The sequence below is a fragment of the Loxodonta africana genome, chromosome 20 (assembly GCF_030014295.1).
Source record: "Loxodonta africana isolate mLoxAfr1 chromosome 20, mLoxAfr1.hap2, whole genome shotgun sequence".
Lineage (NCBI taxonomy): Eukaryota > Metazoa > Chordata > Mammalia > Proboscidea > Elephantidae > Loxodonta > Loxodonta africana.
In genome coordinates this window covers 68,961,225-68,980,292 of record NC_087361.1, presented here as the reverse complement: position 1 = coordinate 68,980,292, position 19,068 = coordinate 68,961,225, and the positions used below count along the sequence as shown (strand labels likewise).

Here is a 19,068-nt window from a genome sequence, read left to right as displayed (position 1 = left end):
ATTTGGTCTCATATTGTTGATTGTTTAAGGGAGCAGGGAGCACATTACTCACAGGTGATTTTATTTTATAAGCCAGTCTATTATTTGGCTGAAAGGTGACCTCCAGAAATAGCTTCAGTTCCAAGTTCAAGGGGTATCTTAGGCCGATAGTCTTGAGAGTTTCTCTAGTCTCTATCAGTCCAGTAGGTCTTGCCTTTTTTAGCAATTTGAATTTTGTCCTACATTTTTTTCTCATTCTATCCAGGGCCTCCTGTTGTGTCCCTGGTCAGAATGGTAGGTAGTGGCAGCTGGGCACCATCTAGTTCTTCTGGTCTTGGGTTAGAAGAAGCCATGGTTCGTCTGGGCTATTAGTTCTGTGGACTAGTTTTTTCTTTGAGCCTTGGTTTCCTTCATTTCCTTTTGTTCCATATGAGTAAAGACCAACAGTTATATCTTAGATGACTGCTTGAAAGCTTTTAAGACCCCAGATGCTACTCAACAAACTAGGATCTAAGCTGTTCCCCAAGACTATTGTCTTAACAGAACTCAAATTCTTAAAAAGTCCATACTTACTGAACCATTTGAGACTAGAGGATTCCCCAAGACTATCGCCCTGAGATGCTCCATAAACCTTGAACTGAAACTACCCAGTGAGGTCACCCTTTAGCTAAATAACAGATTGTCTCATAAAATAAAGAATATTACCAGTGACTACTGCGCACCTTTAAAAAATCACCTGTATGATACCAAATGGTCAGCAATTACTCTAAAGCAAAGATTAAAAGATAAGGGACTGGGAAACCAGATTACTGGAAGCAAAATATCCAGAAGGGAATTAATGAGAATGTTAACAAATTCCAAAAAATGTAACCAATGTCTATGAACAATATGTGTAAAAAAAACACACTATGTGTAGTAATCCTTAAATGGGAACCTAACCTGTGTAAGCTTTCAACAAAAACATAATAAAATAGTATTGGAACAATTGGTTATCCACATGAATAAAAACAAGATTAGATCCTTATCTCATGTCATAAACAAAAAAATTAATTCTAGGTAAAGACCCAAATGTGCAAAGCAAAAGTGTACAACTTTTAGAAGAAAATATAAGACAGCATTTTTACAACCTCAGGAAAGGATTTCTTGAATAAGGCTCCAAAATAGCAAAGCACAAAGGAAATGATCAACAAATTCAGGTACATTAGATAAAGAACTTGCTCATCAATAGACATTAGGAGGTAAACAAAACCAGACACACTGCTTGATCCTGAATCCGATTCCAGGCCAGGGGGGAAATGCTACAAAGGACATTATTGTGAGAACTGGTAAAATTTGCATAAGATTTGTAGAATAATGTGGTTGTTGTTAGTTGCCTTCGAGTGGATTCTGACACACCGTTGACCCCATGTGTGCAGAGTAGAACTGCTTCATAGGATTTTCCAGGCCGTGACCTTTCGGAAGCAGATCACTAGGCCTGTCTTCCGAGGCGCATCTGTGTCAGTTCCAGCCACCAACCTTTTGGCAAGTAGTTGAGTGTTTCACTGTTTGTGCCACCCAGGGACTCCTACGATAGATAACAGTATTTTATGAATTCAAAATTTCCTGATTCTTGTCACTGTTCTGTGATTATTTAAGTAAATAGTCCATGTCTTTTTAAAATACACGCAGAAGTTTTGGGGAATAGGATAAAAGATCATGATGTCAGCAATTTACTAGCAAATATTCAAGGAAGAAATAGTAGATGATAGATAGATACAATGATAAAACAAATGTGACAAAATGTTAGTAATTGGTGAATCTGGGTGAAAGGGAAACAGGAATTCTTTGAAATTTTCTATAAATTTGAAATTATTTCGAGATTAAAAACTTCAAAAAAAAAGCACACTAAAAAAAAAAAAGTCACCAAGAAGAGAGTGAAAAGACAAGCCCAAACTTCTAGAAGACCTGTGCTACACATAAAGCTGACAAAGGATTATTTCCCAAAGTACACAAAGAGCTCCTATAAATTGATAATAAAAAGATACACATAATAGAAAAACCACCAAAAGGCCTTTCACAGATGAGGAGACACAAATGACCAATAAATAGATAAAAAGGTGCTCTTCTAAGAAGAGAATACAAATTAAAATCATAATGAAATACCATCTTGTATCCACCACATTGGCAAAAATTGCATCTGGCAACACTAAATTTTAGAGAAAATTTAGAAGAATGGAGGTCACTCATTGTGGGTAAGGGTGCAAAATGGTGCCTCTGCTTTGTAGAGCAATTTAGCATGATCTCTTAAGCTAAAGAGGTGCATACCCTTCAACTCAGCAATTCCACTTCTGGGTATACTCAGCCAGAAGAAAACTCTGGCACATGTACACAAGGGCTCCTGTACTACAAAGTTCATAGCAACACTGCTTGCATCAGAAAGACTTAGAAACAACCCAATGCCCAAGAAACAGGGAATGTATAAATAAATCCACAATAAATCGATTGCTGTTGTTGGTTTCCACTCACGGTGGCCTTATGTATTACAGAACGAAATTTTGCCTGGTCCCGTGCCATCCTCACAATCATTGCTGTTTGAGCCAAGAGTCGAGCCACTGTGTCAACGATCCCTCTCGCTGAGGGCCTTCTTTTTTTTCTCTGACTCTCTACTTTACCAGGTCTGACATCTTTCTCCAGTGACTGGTGCTTCCTGATAACATGTCCAAAGTAAGCTAAATGAAGTCTTGCCATCCTCGCTTCTAAGGCACAATCCAGTTATACTTCCTCCAAGACAGATTTGTTCGTTCTTCTGGCAGTCCATGGTATACTCAATATTCTTCTCCAGCACCATAATTCAAAGGCATCAATTCTTTTTCGGTCTTCCTTATTCATTGTCCAGCTTTCACAAGTATATGAGGCGATTGAAAACACCATGGCTAGGGTCAAGTGCACTTTAACCCTCAAAGGGATATCTTCGGGTTTTTTTTCTTTTTTTTTTCTTTTTTAACACTTTAAAGAGGTCTTTTGCAGGACATACAGCAGTGAAAATGAATAAACTCATCTACGGATATTGGATTAAGCCCACAACAGAACAAAGAAGGGACATTGAAGGATACTTATCGTGTGATATCATTTAAATAAAATTCAAAATAACGCAAAAATAAACTGAAGTTTGTGGATACTATAAAGAAAAGGAAAACAGTGATAAGTAGAAATTTCAGGATAGTGGTTACCTCGGGGGAAAGGAAGGAAGGAGAATAATGGTCTAGGAGGGCTATATTGGGATCTTCAACTGCATCAGCAATGATTTCCTTTCAGTCTCTGTAGTGGGAATTCAACTGTCTCTTATCTTATTCTTTTTACCTTTTCAGATGCATAAGAGATTTTATAATAAACGTTTAAATAAGGTATTTAGGTTTCAATTTTTTTTTCCTTTCCACTTGGACAAATTCCAGCAACCCATCTGTGTCTATGTCAGCCCATTTGTAACTGCTGATGCCTGTATCACAACTTTAATGTGTGAATGGGAGCGTCACCAAAAAGCGCCTCATAAAAAGCCTCATACAGACTCTCAATTCAAAGCCATCACGAGAAAGAACATCTCTACTTCCATGATAAGCAGAGATCTTGAAATCGTTCTGCAATACCCTGAAAAGGGACGCTGAGGGGAGCTATTTCATTACTCAGCTACCTGGGTGTTTTCCTCACCCTCTGGCAACTTGTTTGGCAAACGTTTTGTGCTGGACTACTAACCTGAAAGTTGAAGGTTCGAACCCACCCAGTGGCACCACAGAAGAAAATCCTAGTGATCTGCTTCCGTAAAGATCATAGCCAAGGAAACTCTATGGAGCACAGTTCTACTCTGAAATACATGGGGCTGCCATGAGTAGGAACTGACTAGACACCAGTGAGTTTTTATGTTTTCTGGCAACTTGATGTAATAGAAAAGGCAACAGAATGAGAATTAGAAGACTGGGATTCTATTTCCACCTTTTCTCCTAACTCTCTGTGTGCTCTTGGGAAAGTGACATCCCCCTTGCCTGTTTCCTCATCTGTCAAATGAGGGGACTGAACCACACAGTCTCCTCCAAGAGGCCTTTCAGATAGAAAATTCTGTGGTCAATACTTTTCTACGATAAATCATGCCTGGACACGTGAGTTGTGATGAATGATGTCTGGTGCTGACAAAGCCCTCACCAGCCTTTTCACATATGAGTCCCACGGGAAAAATAACTAGGGGTGCTCATATAGGGGATACAACAGGGCACTCCTCTCCCTAAAATGGAAACACATATTTATACTCATACAGCAAAATATAAATTAGCTAAAGTCACCATGGTTGTATTCTTAGGTGGAGAAAGGAAAGCTGAGTTTTCTAAACAAATTCATATATTTTCTATAGAAAGAGAGTACCACTACCATAATTCAGTTTTATGAGAAAAAAATAAGTAAGTTTACCTTTATTATCATCTTAGAATCATTGTAATCAGAGTTTGGTTTCATTATTTTCTCCTGCTGCTCTTGTATTTCGAAAACTGGGTTCTATTATACAGAAAGAAGTCAACATGAAATCAATAAGATAAAGACAACATTGAAAATGAGAAATATCTACCAGAAGGGCAGTATTTTTACTGGAAGAATGTTAAATTACATTCCTGTTAAGGATGGCATTTAGTTCCCATTAACACATGTCAAAGGTAAGAAGAAAGGGCTTATTAAGTAGTTATATAATATATAATTTACTCTTCACTTTGACCCAGCTGGGATATACAACCACTACTGGGAAGAAGGATGTTTTTTAATTAATTAAGAATATTACAGAGATGTTTAAGCAGCAGATCTCCTAAAATCTTTATATACTACTCAAATCACACGTTTAATTGTAGTCCTGTAATATATATTCCCTTGTTACACTGAGCTTTCTGATTGCAGCATTTGAGGTAGGCCTTGAACACACTAATTAGTAAGCCTGTAAGATATCTTACCAGTGACAACAGCAATTGAGACAAAGAGAGTTAAAATCTTATTTAAAAAAAATCCTATTAAAGGTTTGGCACAAAGACATTGAAACAAATCTAAGAATTGGAAACAAGAAAGAGTCTAAAAGGCTTCCCTTCCTTTTCCTTCCCTGAGGTTATCAACGTGCCCTGCATGCCAAGTAAGCATGCCTGGAAGCCCAGGGGTGGTAGCATTGTGTTGAGGTATTGGGGTGCAGTGGGGATGGGTGGGCAGCATGGACGGGGGCTTTAGTGTTCCCTGTGGCCAATGAAGAAGGCCAGGAGGAGGGGTTGGCAGCAAGGGGAAGGAACGTTCAGTGGTCGAGAGGCAGTGATGGGGCACGCAGTGAAGGAAGTGGCTATTGTGATTGAGGGATTGGTTACACTGAAGAAATAAGAAAATTGAGTGAAATATAAATATCTTGAGGATAATGAGAGCCAGATTTCTCACTGTTAGAGAAGTAGTTTACTTACACAGAAAAGGGAAAGGTTAGAAAGAACACTGAAATGTTGGGCTGGAATATGAACTCATAGTTTTTAAATTTATATATACAGATATACAAATAGTTATGGATGTATGTGTGTATGTGTGCATACATACATGCGTTTATTTTCTAGCTCTGTCCACTGACAAGGCCTAGAAGCAATGACACCCCAGCAGCAATGAACTCAATGATTGCCTAGATCTTGGTTTCTAGATACCGTCCTGCAGTTAAAAAAAAACTAGGGCTCCTGGAGCAGGAAAAGTGAAAGTTGAGCTGAAACATCTTGTTATGCCAGGAATTAGGGAAATGCTCAAAGAGTAATGAGGACAAATCAAAAGGACACAATATCCATCACTGAAGGGTATCAATGGATTACAACCCATGAGTCCATACTAACCAAAATAAATAAATGGGAAGAAAGGAAAGCTCTTCTTTACAGTAGAATGCCAATTAACAAATGTAGGAGGAGTGAAGAGAAAATCTCTATTTGGCCATCATCAGTGTGGAAGTTGATTAAATCAGAGTCGCCAGTGGATGCTAAGGCTGATTGACGGGTAAGGTTTGACGAGGAGCAGTATGTTGGTGTCATCTCAGAGTATCTCCCCGCAAAATGCTCTTCAATTACAAAGGGGAAATGAGGATTTGATGGTGGAGAAACCTGACAGGCACCAACATTTCCGGTGGTTAAGGTCAACATCATTGGTGGTGGGTCAGGATGGCATTGCTTGTCCCCTGGTGTGATGCACTGAGGACAGCATAGCACTGTTTCTGAGGAATCTCTGCCAAGAATACATGGACTCTAATGGACAGGTTGAATTTGAGCTTCACCCTACAGAATGAAAGGCCAGTACTCTTGAAAACTGTCAAGAAGATGAATGACTGGGAACGACAGAGAAACTTGTTTCATAATGAAGGAGACTGAAGATATGTGAGAATCAAAGGCAACGTGTTCCTGGATTGGTCCTGGACCAGAAAGGAAAAAGACGTTATTGGGATAGTTGGTGAAATTTGAATGGGGTCTGAGTACTGGATGGTAGCATTGAATCTATGTTGATTTTCTTATTTGGAGCATTGTATGGTGGTTACAGGGAGTCCCAGCATGGTGCAAATGGTTAAGCACTCAACTATTAACTGAAGGGCTGGTGATTTAAACCCACCCAGAGGCACCTTGGAAGGAAGGCCTGGTGATCTGCTTCTGAAAGGTCACAGCCTTGAAAACCCTAAGGAACACAGTTCTACTCTGTACACATGGGGTCGCCATGAGTTGGAATTGACTCAATGGCAACTAACAATAATAACATGGTGGTTGTGTAGGGAAATGTCCTTTGAGGGTGGGCAGAACACACACTGGAGGGCTGATGAGCCTTCCTGTCTGCAGTTTGCTTCAAAGTAGTTCAGAAAGAGACCACAGTAGGATGTATATGAGCACGTGGGCATGCACGCACACGTACAGAGCAAATGTAAACGCCAATCGTTGGAGAACCTGGGTGAATGAGTATATACATGGGAGTTCATTTTGCTATTCTTGTAACTTTTCTGTAAACTTGAAAGTATTTTAAAATGAAAGTTTTTTTTAATGTTTAAAGAGGTAAAAGAAGAATTTAAGTGTAAGATTAAGAAGGGGAAGTCCTAAATACAGGGAGGGCACATAAGACTTTTTTTTTTTCAGCTTATTCTGCCTCATTTGACATACGCTTACAGAAAGCAATCTTTATCTGCACATTTAACTACATAAACGTCCCTGTAGGTGCCCTAGTAAATCCCATTCTGCAGCACTTAGGACTTCAATACTGAAGGGCCAGTTTCTATTACAGTGTTTTTCACTAAGTGTGCTGTTTTGTATTCATATAAATGAATATCATGCTTTTATATAATAATACTGATGATAATAATAGGTCTTACTTGTCCTTACGTAGCTTTTATCAGGTGTTATCACTACTCTTTTCCATATTTTAACTCAATCCTCACAATACCCTATGAGGCTGAGACTATTGTTATCCTTATCTGTAGACAAAACAAAGAGAAAGGTCAAGTGTCTTGTCCGAGTTAGTGGCAGGGCTGGGCTTTGAGCCCAGGCAGTCTGGCTCCAGAGTCCATACTTTTTATACTTTTTGTAGTTTTTAAGTTTCTTCAGGGCAGGGACTATGCCTCCTTCCGCATTTATTTTCTTCCTCAAGAAGGTCTAACCCAATGTCCTGTATTCGATAAATAGATGTTAACTGGGAGATTGAGACCCAGGGGTAGAAGCTCTATTGCAACCATTCGCTGCATGGTCATCAAGTCATGTAACCTAAGTGTTGTCTCTCAAGAGAATACACCAAGGTATGTCTCAGAGATGAAACGCACGGTACAGAACGGGAAGTCAGAGAAAGGGAGACCATCAACATCAATGTGGGACAAAGCCTTCTTCCAGTTCAGCCAACAGAGACTCGGTAGCACGCGCTCGCACACACACACACACACACATGCACACACCTGCCTGGCATTGAATTGTATGCAGGGGATTCAAGGACATGGGTTTTTACCCTCAAAATTGTACAGCCTACTCTTGGGCAGGGGGTAGAGGCTCATTGGAAAAAACAGATTCCTAGGCCCAGACCTATAGAGCTCATTTTGAGAAACTCCTGGTGGAATAGATTTTACGGGATGAGTAGCAAGATGAGAAGAGGGTGCTCCAGGCTGGGAGAACAGAAGGGACCACAATTCTGGCAGGAAAGAGCGTTCTGTACCTGGGAAAGAAAACGGAAACACTCTGATGGAGCCAGTATCACTCAGGAGCACTCACCTCCCAGGGCCAGCTGTTCTCTGGTGTTGGATGCAGTGGCCCACTGAAGCGGGGGGTGTGCATTTCAACACTTGGGACCACTCCCAGACCCAGAGGACCATGTGCCTGGGGCTGCCCAGCACAGTCCCAGTTTACTCCTGTTGGCCCAGCATCCCTTTTGGTTAGTGCCCTCTTTCGTTCTCAAAAGCCTCCTGTTTTGGATGATAAATTATATGACCACACTACTCAAACCCCACTTTATGCCGACTAACATTATCGATCTCTCTGCCTCTCTACCAAGTCCACATCCCGTTTTCCCTCTTTGGGGGAAAGGAACTTAGAGCCTGAACGAGCAGGAAGATTTCATGTGAACTTTATTACCACCTACGTATGATGGTTAAATCATTCATTTGATGGTATTTATTGAGCATTCACTACAAGCTATGGGTGGTTGATATGGTTGTTGTTAGGGGCCATTGAGTTGATTCCCACACAGAGCGACCCCGTGTGTGACAGGGTGGAACTGCCCCACACGGCTTTCTTGGCTGTAATCTGAACAGCCACTGGGTGGGCTCTAACCACCAACATTTTGGTTAGCAGCCAAGCACTTCACTGTTGTGCACCAGGGCTCCCTTAGAGCCCAAGTTAGACATATTGTCTTAACTTTCACTCCATCAGTGAAGTATAAGTTGCATCTAGTGTCTATCTGATATGAAAAAAAAAAGTGTCGACCTTCCATTCAGAGTGGCCTTAATGACCTTGTCAAATTGGCTGCATATGTGATTTGGCGAAACATATACACACTGCATTAAAAAGTGTCCATAAATTAAGATAATTCAAATTTCAATGTGGGTTGTATTCCACTAGAAATGTACTAAGATGAATATGCATTCCCTCGTGTTTCAGAGAAATGCAAATTCCACCTTTCTAGGTACTTTGACGACGGTTATGTACAGAGCACCGCTTGTAAATAATTAAAGTCTATAGTGTTAGGTAAGTGTCTTGATAAACGTACTTTCTACCACTTTTTATGTGGAAATTTAAACATTCATTCACATTTGCATTGAGATTTAAAGTTGAACAGATGTCTTGAGGCCGTTCTGAGAATTAAAATTGTTTCTATAAATCCTTCAGATTGAAACATTTTACGCCCTCGCAAGCTTCCTATTTAATTCTATTGTCAATTGAAAATATTGATTTTATTGGTTTTATCTCAAGTCTATGTTGAACGAAGATTCAAGGCCATTGGTCCCATCTGATGCATTTTAAACCCTCATGTTCCTTTTTTGACTGTAAATGTCTTTGTAGGAACTATACAAAAGGGTTTTCTGTGGGACCCTGGTTTACCGAATGGCAAAAATTGCTTTAATGAGCCATTTGGAAGATTTTTAAAAGTCCTTTTAGAAAATTTGGTAAGATAACAGAATTAGTTTGTCAAATTTGAATCATGTTTAAATGGGAAGCTAAAACAGCAAGGTTTACTTGGGGTTTTCATTTGTTTAAACTCAGCAAGTAGTTTAAATAATAGACCACATTTGAAAATTAATCTCATCACTGGAGTTGTTTGGTAGATCTTGGCAACGTGAGATTTGGGCTCCTACTATGCGCAAGATGCTGTGACATCTACTGAAAAGATTCACAAGAGTGGTATTTAAGACATTCCTTAGAAGATGGCAGGAATTTCACAGGAATAGAAATTGGGCATGGGGTAAAACAAAAAACCAGTTGCTGCTGAGTCCATTCTGACTCACGGCACCTCATGCGAGTCAGAGTAAAACTGAGTTCCACAGGGTTTTCAATGACTGTGACCTTTCGGAAGCAGATCACAGGGCTTTTCTTCCCAGGCGCCCCTGGGTGGGTAGGAGATGGGATGAGTGAAAAGAATTACAGACATAGAGAACAATGGGGGTAAAGGCACATGGGAAGGAAGTGAGAGAGGTATAGCAAGAAGGCGAGTGTCGGCTGGGTTGGCTGATGAGGGAGATAAGGCTATAAGAGATACTCGGAGTGTCTTCACGTGTAGTAAGTTTGGACTTTCTTTTATATGCAGGTGGGGCCCACTGACAGGCCCCTGGCAAGTGAATGACGTGATTAAATTCCTGATTGTGGATCTGAACTGGAGTTGGGAAAGGTTGGCGATACAGATCAGTTAGGAGGATTTTGCAGTATTTGCAAAAAAAAAAAAAAGGGTAATATGGGTGTAAGCTAGGACAGCAGCAGTGGAAAGAGAGAGGAGCAATAGATTTTTTAAAACATCATAATCAAATCCGTAGAACTTGGCAAAGCATCATATGTGAGGAGCTGTGGGGAGTGGACGTTTGGAGATAACCCTGAGGCTTTGAGCCTGGACAGCGGGGGAGGTGGTAAAACCATCTGGAGAAACGGGCTGCAGGTTTAAGTGAGTGATCAGGAGCTTGGTCCTGGATGCCCTCAGCCTGAGACCAGTATGTGTTATGCGTAAATACACCTATAAACCAAAACCAAACCTACTGCCTTCCAGTTGCTTCCGACTCAAAGCAACTCTATAGGACAGAGTAGAACTGCCCCACAGGGTTTCCAGGAGCAGCTGGTGGATTTGAACTGCCAACCTTTTGGTTAGCAGCCATCGCTCTTAACCACTATGCCACCGGGGCTCCAAATACATCTATATAATCTACGAAATGTCCACAATTACTGGTAACCATTTGCTGGATAAATGCAGGAAGGAGCTTTGTTTCCAGAAGGCAGTTGGATATGCAGGCCTTTGCCACAAGATTATTTTGTGTGGAGACACAGAGGTGGAAAGTGAATGAGACGGCCACCGGTACAATGCAGAGCAGGAACAGAAGGGGCTGAGGACAGAACTCAGGCACAAGGTTCATTTAGGGGCCATGAGAAAGACAAAGAGGCAGAACAGAAACAGTCAGAGGGGTAGAACCCAGAAGAGAGAGAGCTCAGAGTTGCTGAAATCTGAAGAGGCAGTTGTCGCAAAGAGAGGGACAGAGATCAGTAGACTGAGACAAAGCCCCCGGAGTGGGCGTGTTGGAGTTCATTGCTGAGTGTCCATTATGTGCCATATCCTGCGCTGTACTGACTACCTGCCTGTCACTCACACCACATGTGCAGGTAAAACTGCTTTATAGGGTTTTCAAGGCTGTAACCTTTCGGAAGTAGATCGCCAGGTCTGTCTTCTGATGGGCCTCTGGGTGGGTTCAAACAACCAACATTTCAGCTAGTGGTTGACCGCTTAACTGTTTGCACAACCCAGGGAGTAGGTATTGCTATTAAAGTGCACAAGTCGATTTAGAACATTTAAGTGACTTCCCCAAGGTCACACAAGTAGCAAGTGGGAGGAGGGCAGGGACTCTAAGCCAGCTAGGCCTCACCCCCAAAGCCTGCCACCCTCACACACTTGGCCCCAGGGAGGTGGGGGTAGAAGCCAGAACTCAGAGTGTCTGGGAAAGAGAAGGGGACAGGCCTCACATTCATTCCGTCCTTGCCCTGGGCCCAGACCCATGCAGAACCTACACGTGAATGCAGGCTACAGTGGGGAAAGGACAGAAAAGAGGACAGCTGGAGGGAAAGCGGGAGTGGGGGGAGCCAGCTCAGGGAGGGGCCGGAGTGACCCTGCTACCCTGGGTCCTCTGCCAGAACAGGGAGATTGTCTCCTAAAACAGAACCTTGCTTTAAAACTTTAAAATCTGTGAACTAGGATTTTTACCACCATAACAGAATGTGGCGACTTGCTCTTTCCCATGTGCCAAGTGCTATTTCCTATTTTTAATTTATGTGCAAAGTATCCAGGAGGTAGGGTCGTACATACTTTTCTGGGTCCCTTGCCTTTTTCTGTTGAGAGTGTGATATTTCCTTTCAAAACGATAGTGGTATTAAACTCTGGATGATGGGAAACAAAAGGAAAACAGGCCGTGAGGACATTCGCGCTAGCAAAGGGGGTAAGCACCAATCATGGAGGTGAGTTCTCTCAGAGGGCAGGAGACTTTTGTGAGGGAGAGAAAATTCACTTTGCCCTTCTGAGGGAAAAGAATTTCTCCAGAGCTGCAGCGGCCTTTCTGAAACGCTGTTAGGCCCTCACCTGGGAGGGTCATCTCAGGCAGACTGTCGTGTTTGTGTGCCTTGGAGAGAAGTACGCTGTCTGCCTGAGGACCGCTCATGTGGGTGGCTGTTTTCAGTCCAGTCATTGTTCCTTTGAACAACCTGTAAGCCCTGAGCATACCTGAATATCAAAATGGGGCAGGACAATTTTCAGCAATGGGTTTTTTGGTTTTTATACACAAAAAAGCACCCAGAGAAGAGAGAGTCCGACCTGCACGAATAGGCTTTAAAACCAGGGGGACTTCCGGGAACAGAAAAGGTTGTTATTAATCAGCCCTCAGTCTCAGCTGTGGAGAAGCATTCTAATAAACTTGGTTACGGGAGGAATTATGTGGTATTCCACCTTCCGCAGAGGTTTTTTTTGTTTTTGCGGTAAATACGTATGTAGTAAAATATTTGTCATTTCAACAATCTTCAGCTGTACAGTTTAACAGTTTAACCCGTTGCCATTGAATCGATTCCGACTCATGCTGACCCTATGTGTGACAGAGTAGAACTGCTCCATAGGGGTTTCTTGGCTGTAATCTTTACAGAAGCAGATTGCCAGGCCTTTCTTCTGTGATGCCAGTGCGTGTGTTTGGACTGCCAACCTCTGGGTTAGTAGTCAGGCACAAACTGCACCACGCAGGGACCTAGGTAGAGGTTAACAACATCAGTCGTGTTCATCATGTTGTTCAACCATCAACCTCATCAGTTCCCAAGATTTTCCATCACCCTTAACAGAAGCTCAGCATCCCCGAAGGGCAAGCCGTGAATGGAGAGAACTCTAAATGCACCCTCCAAGTCAAACGTATTTGGGAAGTTTGAAAGGACGTTGGATAACTAAAGCTATGCCCACACAGTGCCAAAATAAGGAGTGAAAATTAAAAACAGAAACGAAAAACAAAAATCTAACCCACCAATTAATTGTTTGGTCTGCCTAATGCTCAACCACAGGTCTGTAACTCCCCTTCCTTCTCCCAAAAGACCCATCTCTCCGTCCTAGTGGTGCCAAAGTTCATTCTCTCTGGCAATGAACAAATTGACCTTCCACTTTCCCTCCAGCTGAGTCTCTGGTGTGAATGCAGACATGGAATTACACACTTCTCCAATGAGCAAATTCAAATGTCTGATTCAGACCTGACCTGAAGAACCGGGTTTTCGACTTATACCGATCATGATCACGGGCCGTTGATAACGTAGACTGGCGTTACAACGGCAGGACTGAATCACAGCTTCCTCCTCTTACCTGATTGCCCGAAGTTGGCTGGCACCAGGTGGACACAGTCTGAAGCAGTGGCAAAACTTACACAATGAAGGACCAGTTTTCTCCTAGCCCTGGCATAAACTCCACCATAAGCTCCACCTCTGTGGAGGGGCTAGGGCAGCTTGACCTGAGACCACGACACACTGGTCATGCAGCTTTGACCTGCGCCATGGGCAGTTGTGATCAGCGAGAGCACAAGCCTTCTCTCTGGCAGGAAAGCTGGAATCTTCAGGCCTGGCACTGAGATTTACCAGAGGCCTGCTCTAGGCCCTTGACCTCCTTTCCGTGGCAGGAAACAGAGGCAGGCCCAGGTCTAGGACAGGACTTCTGTATACATTCCACAGCCAGGAAGGTCTGGGGCAGCCACTTGCCCTGAGGCATCCCCATGTTAACTGTCCTGGCTCAGGGGTCAGTGGGGTCCATCCCAAACCCTGATGCTCTTCCCAAATGAGGGAAGTCATGCCAAGTCCTTGGAAGCAGCTCTTAGCACTGATGTTGCCTCCGATACCAGGCACCACAGGGGAGTTTTTAGAGAGCTCTAGGCCCTTGGCATGGTTTATTGAACTATTAGTTTGAACCATATGAAACTGCCATTTTTGTAGATCAAACATGGTAAAAAAAAGTAGCGTGTCTACCCTGACAGAAACTGTGAGCACAGCGTAGGGGATGTGGCAAAAGGGCACAATTCTGAAATCAGACCTGGGTTCGAACAGCAGTTCTGTCAACCTTCCTCCAACAAACACATACTGAATTCCTGCTCTGTGCCCCATGCTATTCCAGGAGCTGGGCATACAGTGGTGATGAGGACTGACGAGCCCCGTCCTTTTCATGGCATGTCCTAGGGCTGCTTCCCAGCTGTATGATGTTGGACAAGTCACTCAGTCTCCCTGGTGAAACAGGGTAGCTCACATAAAGCACCAGCCACACTGTTGGTCCTTGATAAGTGGTAAAACCCAAAAAATGTGATAGTTGCTGTTATTTTGCTGTGGCTCATAGAAAACTCCTAATAAATATCTGTGGAATAAAAGAGCCTTGAAATATATTGTGGGAATCTTCAAGCTCATCCCCTCTGAGCTCTGAAACTAGGAGCTACAGCAGGGGAATGCAGCACCTGGGGCGGGACCACTCTCAGTGAAGCCCACAGATCCCAGTGGTCGCTGCTCCCCATCGACTCTAAGACTAGGGAGAGACCATCTGTGGTCAGCTCCTGGGTGAGGCAGGAGGGCAGGAGGCACTGGAGGAGTTCAGGGAGGTATGATCTGGATCACCTCTCTTGTCGTTGTTGTTGAATGCCACCCAGTTGATTCCGACTCATAGCCCCATGGGACAGAATAGAACTGCCCCATAGGGTTTCTAGGCTGTGATCATTATGGGTGCAGATCACCAGGTCTTTCTCCCCTGGAGTCACTTCATCGGTTCCAACCAGCAACATTTTGGTTAGCAGCCAAGTGCTTAACCATTGTACCCACCAGGTTCCTTTTTCCTTTCTTAGTGGGCATGAAATCACTTAATCTGAAGAAAATAATGGTCAAATTTATTGATTCGGGCTAAGCAAAGGTATGAGACCTCAAAGGGGACCCTGAGTTTACTTGTGGGAACTGCTGATATGAGAAATCAAACACAGATTTGGCTCTGGTCAGTAAGATGACATGTAAATTGGCCAGTCCACCTCCAACACACACACCACCCCCACTTTCCCTCCAACTGAGTCTCTGATGTGAATATAGACATGGAATTACAGCTTCCTTTTGCAGCCCTGCGGCCTTATTTTCCAGGCTCTGTGTGCAAACAACAGGTCACACGAATATCTCCTAGGCCACCCCGCACGCCACTGTAAGGGGCATATGTCGTGCTGAACGCAGAGGCATTACTAAGTGCGAGGTTGCTGTCTAGCAGTAGAGGCAGTGATGGTACCTTCACAGGGATCACCTTCCTGAGGCTCATCCGGCTCTCCAAGTCCATTCATCACCGGCGCCACAGAGGGAGTGGAGACCAACAATTGCGCTAGCTTATTTTCATACACTTTTCTGGTGGAAGCTGAGGAAGAATGCGGAGAATAGGCTAAATCGTTCTGTTTTGTATGTGATCTTCTTGGATTTATGATATTTTACAACTCAGGTTCTTATTCTCGTACCTTACATTATTGGCTTTTACAGTGAAGTGGCGTCACCGGTTCAACAATTTCTACGTGTATAATTCAGTGACATTGATTACACCCTTCAAGTGTGCAACCATTCTCGCCTTCCTTTTCCGAATTGTTCCTCCCCAGTAACATAAACTCACTGCCCCCTCAGCTTTCTATTTAACCTTTCAAGTTGCTGTTGTCAATTTGATCCTATATAGATGGTTTTTAAAAGACCACAATGCTCAAGGCAGACATTCTTTACTAATTAAGCTAACAATTGTTTAGTTTAGACTTCAGGGAATATTTTTTTTTTAAGGTTTAAAGGTTATGTTAGGGCAATAGTTTCGGGGGTTCATCCAGCTTAACAGCTCCAGAAAGTCTAGATTCCTTGATAATCTGAAATTCTGTTCTACATTTTCCCCCTTTTGATCAGGATAGAATCTTTGATCAAAATGTAAAGGACCACAAATACCACAGCCTCCACCAGACTGAGTCCAGCACAACTAGATGGTGCCTGACTACCGCCACTGACTGCTCCGACAGAGATCACAGTACGGAGTCCCAAGCAGAGCTGGAGAAAAACGTATAACAAAATTCTAACTCACACACACACACACACACAAAAAGACCAGACTTACTAGTCTGACAGAGACAGTGGAAATCCGAAGAGTATGGCCTCTGGACACCCTTTTAGCTCAGTAATGAAGTCACTCCTGAGGTTCACCCTTCGGCCAGAGATAAGACAGACCCATAAAACAAAACAAGACTAAAGGGGCACACCAGCCCAGAGGCAAGGATGAGAAGGCAGGAGGGGACAGGAAAGCTGGTAATAGGGAACCCAAGGTCAAGAAGGGAAAGTGTTGACATGTCACTAATGTCACAAAATGCTATGTGTATTAATTATTTAATGAGAAGCTAGTTTGTTCTCTAAACCTTCATCTTAAGTACAATAAAAAAAAAAGTTCAGTAATGGTAAAAAAAAAAAAAAAAGAAGGGGTCCCCACAACTCATCCCTTTTTTTCCACAAACACTTAGGGTGAGGCCAGGTGTTGGGATACATCCAAGAATATGACAGACAAGGCTGTGCTCCTCATGGAGCTTCTAATAAATACATAAATAAAGAACATAATGTACATACTAGAAAAAAAAAAAACAGGTTCGTATACAATAAAGTGCAACTAGTTTTTAACATGAAGAAAACAAAAATCCGCACAACTGGACCACTAAGCAACATCACGATAAAAGGAGAAAAGGTAGAAGTTGTCAAGGATTTCATTTTACTTGAATCCGCAATCAACGCCCATGGAAGCAGCAGTCAAGAAATCTAATGATGTATTATATTGGACAAATCTGCTGCAAAAGATTTCTTTAAAGAGTTTAAAAGCAAAGATGTCACTTTGAGGACTAAGGTGTGCCTGACCCAAGCCATGGTATTTTCGATTACCTCACAGGCATGCAAAAGCTGAACAACGAATAAGAAAGGCTGAAGGAGAAATGATGCCTTTGAATTACGAACAAATCTGTCTTGGAAAAAGTATAGCCAGAATGCTCCTTAGAAGTGAGGATGGTGAGACTTCATCTCATATACTTGCGACATGTTGTCAGAAGGGACCAGTCCCTTGAGAAAGGCATCATGCTTGGTAGACGGTCATCGAAAAAGAGGAAGAGCCTCAACAAGATGGACTGACACAGTGGCTGCAACAGTGGGCTCAAACATAGCAACAATTGTGAGGATGGGGAGTGTTTTGTTCTGTCATACATAGGGTCACAGAGAAACAGCAGGAGCGGAACTGGGAGACTGGCAAGAGATGGCACAGTGCGCTTCCTGGCCCATGGAGCGGGACGGCTACGGTGGGCGTGCAGAACCACAGAGTAAGACAGCTGAGCGCCTTCGGGCAGGAGGCTTAGTGGTAGAGTGGGGTGCCCTCAGGCAGTTACTGATGGTGCTAAAGAGCTTTGTAACACTTGCTGGAGTAGGGCAGAGGCCAGGCTAAAGGGTCAAGGGGCCAAGGGGCCACCGGGCCAACAACCAGGGAAAGGCCAGTCAGTTCTGATTGAAGAATTATATCCTCGGTCGTTCCTAATCCTGAATTGTAACCTTCCTAATAATCCCCAGGTAACTTTCCCTAGGAAACCCTGGTGGTGTAGTAGTTAAGTGCTACCTACAGCTGCTAAGCAAGATCGGCAGTTCAAATCCGCCAGGCACTCCGTGGAAACTCTGTAGGGCAGTTCTGCTCTGTCCTATAAGGTCACTATGAGTTGGAATCTACTTGACGGCAGTGGGTATGGTTATTTTGTTTTTTTTTTAACTTTCCCTATTAAATCCCATAATCATGAGTTTTGTCTGTGAGTTGCGTGTGGCCATTCCAGTGATTTATCAAACCCGGCAGAGAAGTAGAGAGTGTCGTGGGAGGGACATTTGGCGTCAGAACTGGTAAAAAGGTTGGCGAGAAGAGGTATGTCTGACCTCCACCTCAGAGGAATCAGCCTTGGGCTGTTGGTCTTGATTCTCTTTCCCCCTGGTGAAGAGAGAGGAGGTCTGATACTGCTGCCAAGCCATTTTAACATGTATTTTCTGATTTCTAATTTAATAGTTTTTATTGTATACCTCCCTCCTACTGTGAGTTGTTTTCAGTCTTCGGAGGTAGTTTATAGATAATAAGTGCTCGTCTTTAACGCTTGATACATACGTAGTATTGGGCCAGGTGAAAATCCAAGCTTCTTAAGTTCTCCCTGTAATTCATAGTCACTCAGACACTTCACGTCCACCATGGTGCTAGAAGTTTGGTCTCTTTTCTGATAATGGAACTTTTGAAATAGTAAAACATTAATTTCGTTAAGATAGTTTTACAAGTAAATGCTAAATATCAGTCCACAGAAGTGTTGACAACTCCACCTCCCCAGATTTTTGCAGCGAAGCAAAAATCACCATTCTCTGCTCCTTTGTGCCATAAATTCCTGCCAGGATGAGCCACCTCTGTGCAAAGCCTTGGATGGGTATCACTTTGCCCCAAGTCCTTGGGGTTCGATTATCTCTAACCTTTCTACTCAACGAATGTGAGAAAATCTGCACAAATGTGGACAAATGAACAAACATTCCCCCTACTGCTCAGGAACTCTGAGTAAGACTCAAGCTGCAAGAAGATAAGAAGTTAATTAAGTATGAAAGAGCCGAGAGAGATTTTTTAGTGAGTTAAATAAAAGTTATTTATCCCTGCCCTCCTTCTGATGAGCGTACGGAGAGTGTGGAGTCTTCAGTTATTGCAAACGGCAGTACTTTTCACACTTGTAATTCTACTCGGAATGTAACGAGATGGTAGTTTTTAATTAACCACCAACAGGCTTTGTAATTGCTGAACTGGCATTTGAAAAAAAAGTCAGCTATTCATTCTCTGGCACACAAA

At 42.9% G+C, this 19,068-nt stretch overlaps 1 protein-coding gene across 1 annotated transcript in view; it reads right to left on the bottom strand.

Annotated features, from left to right (window-relative positions):
* LEMD1 (LEM domain containing 1) overlaps positions 1 to 18,857 on the bottom strand; it is a 53,992-nt gene extending 35,135 nt beyond the window's left edge. Inside the window, exons 1-2 of the mRNA XM_064272987.1 lie at positions 18,355 to 18,857; positions 12,004 to 12,074 (exon numbers count right to left, since the gene is read on the bottom strand). Coding sequence (XP_064129057.1) covers positions 12,004 to 12,074; positions 18,355 to 18,436 — 153 coding nt within the window. The 5' untranslated portion in view covers positions 18,437 to 18,857. The remainder of the gene's footprint in view (positions 1 to 12,003; positions 12,075 to 18,354) is intronic.
* Positions 18,858 to 19,068: the final 211 nt, after the last annotated feature.